We start from the raw sequence: 7,512 nt of genomic DNA, 5'->3' as shown, positions 1-7,512 counted from the left end.
CTGTCTGAATAACTCTCTATTTATTTCTCTCCATCTCTGCCCAACCGTGTCTCTGCCCCTCTTTATTTCTATATATCTCCTTCACACACACTCCCACCCCTTTATGTGAACCTGTCTTCATTTTTGTCGGTGTTTTTTTATCATTACGTTTCTTTTGTCCTTGTATTCTCTATCCGTGTCCTACTTCCGATTTTTATTTTTGTCCCTGTCCTTATCACTTCTTTCCTTTGGTCCATTTCTTGCCTTCTCCCTGTCTCTTTCCTACTTTCTTTTCCCTTTCTGTATTTTGTTTGACTATCTCTGTTTATTTCTCCGATTATATCTCTATCCGTCTTCATGTCTTTCTAATCGCCTCTCATGTGTTTTTTGATTTATCTTTTCTTTTCTCCTCCTCAATCACTGTCTTATTATTTTCCGTTTACTTTCGTTTCCTTTCTATCTTTCTCTCCCCTGATCTCTTTCTGTCTTTAACTCTGTATCTGTTTCTGAGTTTGAGTCTGCCATTCTCTCAATCTCCATTTCTGTTTGCCTTCATTAGTATGTTTATCTTCCTGTGCAACTGTGCCTCATCCTTTCCACACCTCCCTCTCTTTCTATATTCTATCTCTCTCTCACACACAAACACACAAACACAAACACACACATACGCACACACACCAGACACACACTCGCTCTCCGGAAGCAGCATTGAAAATCTAACAGGGATAGTTCCAAACAATGTAGTTACAGTATAGTAGCAGATTTCAGCAAGACATAGACAGACTGGTGTAATGGGCAGGCACATGGCAGAGAAATTTAACGCAGGGAATTGTGAAGTGATGCAGTTTGGATGAAAGGGTGAGGAGGTGCAACATAAACTAAATGGTAAAATTTTGAATGGAATGCAGGAACAGAAAGGACTGCGGGTTTAAGTGCACAAATCTTTGAACGTGGCAGGACAGATTGATGAGTGTCACAAAAATCATACCGGTTCATTGGCTTGACAAATGGAGTCATAATGCATAAAAGCAAGGAATTTAAGCTAAATCATTGTAAATCAGTGATTACGTGTCAGCTGGAGTATTGCGTCTAATTGTGGGCACTACACTTCAGGAAGGATGTCAAAGCCCTGGAGATGGTGCAGAGGATATTTACTAAAATGGAATAAGGGAGGAGGGACTTCCTTGATGTGGTCTCTCTTTGTCTTGATCTCTATCTCCAACTATCTTTCTTTGTCTCTCCCTCTCGCCCTCTGCCTGTGTCTCTCTCGCATATTTCTTTCTCTCTCTCTCCCTCTGTCTGATCATCTATCTCTACCTCTCTCTCCCTTGGTCTTTGTGTCCGTCTCTCTCTATACCTGTCTTTTCTTCTGCCTGTCTGTCTGTCTGTCTCTCTCTCTCCATTTATGTGGACTGCACCCATTCTGATCAGGCCTAAGGGAGCTATTTTGATTGCCAGGTTTGCCCATTTTGCGGGGCAGCCATTTAGTTGAAGTCCAGCTGAGATCTTTAGTCCGGCCATTTTGACCAACCATTCAAGTGTTGTCTGTAAAGCAAGCTCCGCCTCAATAAATCAGATTGTCAATAAAATATAATATCAGAATCCGATTTAAGATCATGTCATGGCTCTGTGCTGCTGATATAAAATGCACGTTTCGTCCCCTGAGAAGTGTTGGGGGTGGATTATAAAATCGGAATTGGTTCCAATGCTTGAAACCCATCAGCTCCTTCTATGATCTCACTCATTTCACAATTAGATGGAATGGATATTTCACCGCGTTCTTCAGCTCCTCTCTGAATTTAGTTTGGGTCAGGACATAAATGCACGTGTTTGTGCAGGAACAGAAAAGCTGCAGCATCTTTGCTGTGTGTTCTGCGATATAAACAGGGTCAGTGGCAGAGTTATAAGACTGAATGTTTATAATTCGCGCAAAAATGTAAAATATAACCTGTGTTACCCATAACAATATAAAACTGCCCGATACGCTGAAGAGTATAATGATGGATTTCTTTCGGTTCTCCATCTCTGCATCCTTGTGATTCTCTCCATTGCTGTGGCCCCGGAGTCCACTGCGGGCTCGACTGGCCACTAAAATACGTCTGACCGTCAGAACATTGAGCAGCAAAATCAGACAGAACGGGACACAAGGGGTTAAAATGAGGTGAAACAAGTCAAATGCGGACCATGCGGGGGATGTACAGAAGCTCCGTGTTATCACACAAAACCAGGGAACATTATCAATTATATAGTCAGGTTTAAGTGTAAAGTGCCAGGGGAGACTTTCCAAACAGCCCAGCACACTCACTGTTCCCAGAACCACAGCCGCTGTTTTCTCGGTGCAATATTTTGTTTTCAGCTCCTCGCAACAAATGGCCACAAATCGATCAAAGGTGAAAGCGACTGTGAGCCAGACTGAAACCACAGCGGTTGCATAACTCAAGAAGATAATAAAACTACACACGGGAGTAATGTCCAGGAATGACCGTGGGAGATAAATCTGACCAATCCATCTCAATATCGGATCAGTGATAACGACCAGGAGATCGGCCACTGCCATTCCCACCAGGTAGCGACTGATACATTTGGAGAGATCGCACTTTCCTCGGGACAGGATCACAATCGCTACCAATGTAACTACAAGTGACAGAAAGGGAAGCAGATAAATTACTGATCAGATCTGGAGCCAAAGCAACAGTTTGAGAGGATCTGGGGTGAAATTTCCAGCTTTGTTGCTGCATCTAACGGTGGAAAGTGATTCATTGACCTGGGCAGCGCTTTCGGGCAGAGAATTGTTTTTGAACACAATGATCAATAATGAATTGGGAGATCGATAAAGAAAGTGAGTAAAATGAGCATCTGATCCATTGGAATGGCTGAGTGAGGGCGCAGTTCCGGTTTGGAAAGGAGACGTGGCGTGACCGAGCTGGAATCCAGCGGATTAAAGCCGGATTTGGGACGTGGAAAGAGAGCGAAGGGTCGGGAAGGCGAGGGGACAGGGGGGGATGCTGTTGATTTGTTGCCCAGGGTTAAGAGAGTCGACAGGGGCTGGCAAGAAACGGGAAAATCAGGTGGAGACGGAGCCAGTGAGTGACATTTGGAGGGAGATTAGGAAATGGACATGAGGAGCTGAAGGGGAGTCCGGAGCAGATAGTTTGAGAAAGCGGATCAACTGAAGCAATCAATGAGGAGACAGATGATTCAATGCAGTGGGAGGGGAGGCTGGGATTCACAGGGAAAGAGACTGGAGCAGAGTGTTAGAGGAAATCTAATCTATATGTCCCACTAACACAATCCAACTCATAAATTCAACAGTTCTTTTCTGTGGTCATTGGAGTCAGGGGATAAAATGTGATCATCAAATTTACTTTGTACATTCAATTAAAGTTAAACTGAAAATTTTAATTAAACCAGCCTCGTTCTTTATTGAATTGAGCCGAGCTTTTAAGATAGGATATTCAAATAATTTATTACGATCGATAAATTACTGATTCTACTGTTTAAGTAAGGTTTAATTTTGTTTAGATTTAAGTTGGGAAACAAGGAGAATTCACAAAACAGATTGAGGACCTGACAGGGATATAAAAAAGGAGCGAATCCCTCAATAAAAACTCCCTCAATCTGTCCACATCATAATAATACCATCAAGTCACATTTTCTATGATTAATTGTATTGGAAGTTTCAGCAGTTCATTCTGACGAATTATTCATACCACAGCCTATCGCTTTCTCTCTCAGTCACCTTCTCTAACATTCGATCTCATCTCTTTCTCAAGTGAATTTTCATTCCCGATTAAATCCTATCATCGTACACCATCATTCTTTTCACCATCCACGTGTTCCAACGATCCTATTCTCAGTGTCAGTTTGTTGAATGCTAAAGCCGCCAAGGCACAGTTCACTGTGTCTGCAGATCATTCACCTCTCCACCTGTTCACCTACACTGCCAAGTCTTCGCACCTCGACATTGGGGAGACTAAACACAGATTGGGTAACCGCTTTGCCTGACCGTCACCTTCTGGTCGCTTGCCATTTTAATTCTCTATCCCACTGCCACTCTGACCCCTGTGTCCTTGGACCCTTACACTGTTCCAACGAAACTCAGCAGAAGCTCGATTAACAGCAGCTCATCTTTCCATTAGTTACTTTACAACCTTCCGGACTCAACAGTGATTTCAATTACTTCAGATCATAAACACTGCTCTCATTTTCTCCGACTGTAGGTGCTGGTAATGGTTCTGCTTTTGCCATTTACAGTTCCTATAGACAAATCTTTTATTTATTTATTTATTTTTCCCATTGCCACCCGACTTATCTTGCATCATTTTGTCATTTAATCACTCCCACCTTCCACCCTATCACAGATCTTCCCCTTTGTTCTCCCCCCCAACCCACCCAATCCCCACCTGCCTTCCTCCCCACTTTGTCGGGCTCTGTCCTTGCTTAAAAACTTACATTTTTAACTTCCCGTTCTGAGGAAAGATCATCAACCCGAAGGGTTAACTCTGTCTCTTTCTCGACAGATGCTGCCTGATCTTCTGATACTTTCAGGAACGTCTGCTTATTTCACCTAAACAGTTAACTTCATCTGCAAATCATAGAATAAGCAAAATCGAATACCTCTTCCAGACAGGTCTCAAAATAATTGAGATTCCTTCTCCTGCAATTATGAAGAAAAGCGATAGATGGCGCGATTGTTCAATTAACAAAACGGCAACAGAAAACGAATAATCCACAGATGAATGGCCTCCTGATTCTAACAATGCAAACTGACACAACATAACTACAAACATTGCATTTTACAATGACTGTCAGTAAATTCATCCACAGTGCAGCAGAGAAGGAGAGGTGAAAGAATCAGAAGCAAACTCAGTTCAGTTGCCAGACATCTAAAGTGGCGTCAGATACACACATGATGAAATAATATTACATAACAGTGATTCTAAATAAATTGAAATGCTAGTTAAACCGAAGCATGTTTTAGGGGCAGGAGGACTTTGCGCTGCCTCCTTGTAACACTGAGACCCTGGGCTGTCTCATTATCAATCACCGAAAACAGATTGATGAAAAAATATTCCAGGACAGGGTAGTTACCCGTCATGAATCGGTTAACAGCTCCTGGTGGTCTGATGTCAGCTCTGAACAAAGACACCTGGTTCTAGTACATTCAGTACGGAGAATAATCCAGTAACAATGCTAGGTTTCGATACACAATAGATGTAACTTCTACAAGACCGAACGGTTAGAAGCTCAGGGCATCCCTTTATCCAACAATACATTCAGGACATAGACTAATCCAGTGATAATCCAAGGACATAAAAATGGTCTTTAAAGATATCAGGTAATTGTTATATGATCGAACATATCGGTGTTAAGGACATACCATCATTCGACAATATATGAATTACTGAGAACAATCCAATAACAATGCCGGGGCTGGATATAAAAATATCATCACGGATATAATGTAACTTGACAATTGAGAACGTTTAGAATTTAAGGACATTCCATGACTCAACATAGAGTAAGTACAGAGAATAATCCCGTAAGCAAGGCCAGGGTTGGACATAAAAACTTAATTACAACTATAATGCATTTGCTACAGGATAGAAAGAGCAGAGACTTAATACATTCCATCATTCAGCCAGTGGAGCAGAACAGGCCACTGTGTAAAACATGCAGGGAGAAAAAATAATTTGCCAAGTATAGCAGCAGAGTTAACACCAACAACAGCTTACCTGGAACACCAACGGCTGCAAGAACAGGATAGTAAATGTCCTGTACCTGATATATTACTGGATAATGCATTCCTGCGAGAAGCACTGACTTATGTTGGCCTGGAAACCTTCGCTCCGGTTGGCACTCTGAGCTGGTCCGTTCCAAAAAGCCCTGATTTATACAGGGGATAAGTCTCCAGTGACATGGTTATACTCCTGATCATTTCCATTAGTTACAGTCAATTGATCAAACACATTAGATCAGCAGCACCTTCTCAAGGGCAATTAGGGATGGGCAATAAATGCCGGCCTCGCCAGCGACGCCCAAATCCGATGAACGAATAAAAAAAAGAATAATGTGGTGGAGAGAACACAAACATCTCAAAGTCCAGGATATTATCTTAATCAGACCTCTCTCAGGAATAAAGTTAAAAACTGTACTCATACAGGACTGATCCAAGAATAATGAGCGGCTTAATATACAGTTTTTCTATAGTTGACATTTTATTGATCATGTTCACTCCTGGCGATTCATGTATAAATGTTACCGATTTCTCTGCAGTGTAAACTGAATCCAGGGACACAAGAATACCGGTTTCACCCTGTTCCTGCAGTTTCCCAGTTAAAATGTGAACTTTGAATGACAGACACAAGGTCAGTAAAGGGTAGGTTGAGGACCACAGCCTAGAAATGACTGTGGGTGATATTAGGGCACAGACACTGAACGTACCCCATTGGCATCCCTCTCTCCGCTATTTTAGTGCAGATTTACCTGTTTATGCTTCATTGGTTAACAACTGCAAGAAAATTGGCCCCGTGTAATACCGAGCTGAGCTCATGACCAGATTTGTCCTCCATCACAAAGGCCCCGTGATGCCCTCACCAGCCTCCATTCCTTCTTCTACCCATTGCCATAGAAACCCCCATCCATGCCACTGTCCCCTCCAGACTCCATTCCTCCAATGCCCTCCTGTAGACACCATAAATCTAGCTTCCGACGCGCACCAGGACCTCCTTGTTCTCACATTATCTTCCTTGGCTCCGAGATCGCCATCGCCTTAAATTTAAAATTCTCATTGTTGGTTTAAATCCCTCCATGGCCCACCACTCCCGATCCCCCTCCACTCCTCCACACATGATATCAAAGAAGCATATAGCCCACAGCAGAGAAGAAGGCCATTCGATCCCTCATGCCGGCTCTTTGTAAGAGCTGTCTGCACTTAGCGCAGAGCTTTGTAAATTTCCCCATACACCAACAACAAACCTACCCCTGACCCCCTTATTGAATGGACACTGTCCTCCTTTGTTGCGACTACCCTCGCTTGGTTCCACTCACCTATCTGATCACAGCCAGGAGATGTTCCTCTTCACAACCTATCACGGATTATCTCTGATGTTTCAACAGGTTGAATCCATGGCTCCCTTCTTTTCCTCATCTACAGGCTGCCATTTGGTGAAATAGTCCGCAGTCACAAACTGGTTTTCAGATGTACGCTTATAAAACCTCGGCTTCTCTGGACGCTTCCAATGTCTTTGTGTTTTTCAGACCGACATCGTGTTTTAGATGAGCCACGATTTCCTCCAGTTACAATTGGAAAATCATGCTCTTTGGTCCCACAACCTCCACATCGTTCTCATTGATTCCAACCCCATGCCTGGCCTTAGTCTGAGGCTGATCTTGACTGTTCATAACTGCAGCGTCCTATTCGACCACAAGCGAAACTTCTGACTCCATATCCTCTCCATCCCAAAGACAGCCTACTTCGACATCCGTAATAACATCCCACACGTCGAGCTCATGTGCTACTAAAACCCTCAG

At 43.0% G+C, this 7,512-nt stretch overlaps 1 protein-coding gene across 1 annotated transcript; it reads right to left on the bottom strand.

Annotated features, from left to right (window-relative positions):
* Window positions 1–1,720: 1,720 nt before the first annotated feature.
* LOC137312957 (probable G-protein coupled receptor 139) lies at window positions 1,721–5,784 on the bottom strand. Its single transcript, XM_067979319.1, has 2 exons — window positions 5,715–5,784; window positions 1,721–2,613 (listed from the first exon to the last, which is right to left on the bottom strand). Exons 1-2 carry the CDS (start codon window positions 5,782–5,784, stop codon window positions 1,721–1,723), a joined length of 963 nt encoding a protein of 320 aa, XP_067835420.1.
* Window positions 5,785–7,512: the final 1,728 nt, after the last annotated feature.

The sequence above is a fragment of the Heptranchias perlo genome, unplaced genomic scaffold (genome assembly GCF_035084215.1).
Source record: "Heptranchias perlo isolate sHepPer1 unplaced genomic scaffold, sHepPer1.hap1 HAP1_SCAFFOLD_44, whole genome shotgun sequence".
Lineage (NCBI taxonomy): Eukaryota > Metazoa > Chordata > Chondrichthyes > Hexanchiformes > Hexanchidae > Heptranchias > Heptranchias perlo.
Note: the sequence above shows the minus strand (reverse complement) of the source record. Positions and strands in the feature narration are given on the sequence as shown.

Excerpts from the sequence above, each read along its gene's own strand:
- LOC137312957 (XM_067979319.1), bottom strand. The coding sequence starts at position 5,784 with ATGCATTATCCAGTAATATATCAGGTACAGGACATTTACTATCCTGTT. Across the intron at positions 2,614-5,714 it reads TGCAGCCGTTGGTGTTCCAG|TTACATTGGTAGCGATTGTG; the intron begins GTAAGCTGTTGT and ends TGTCACTTGTAG.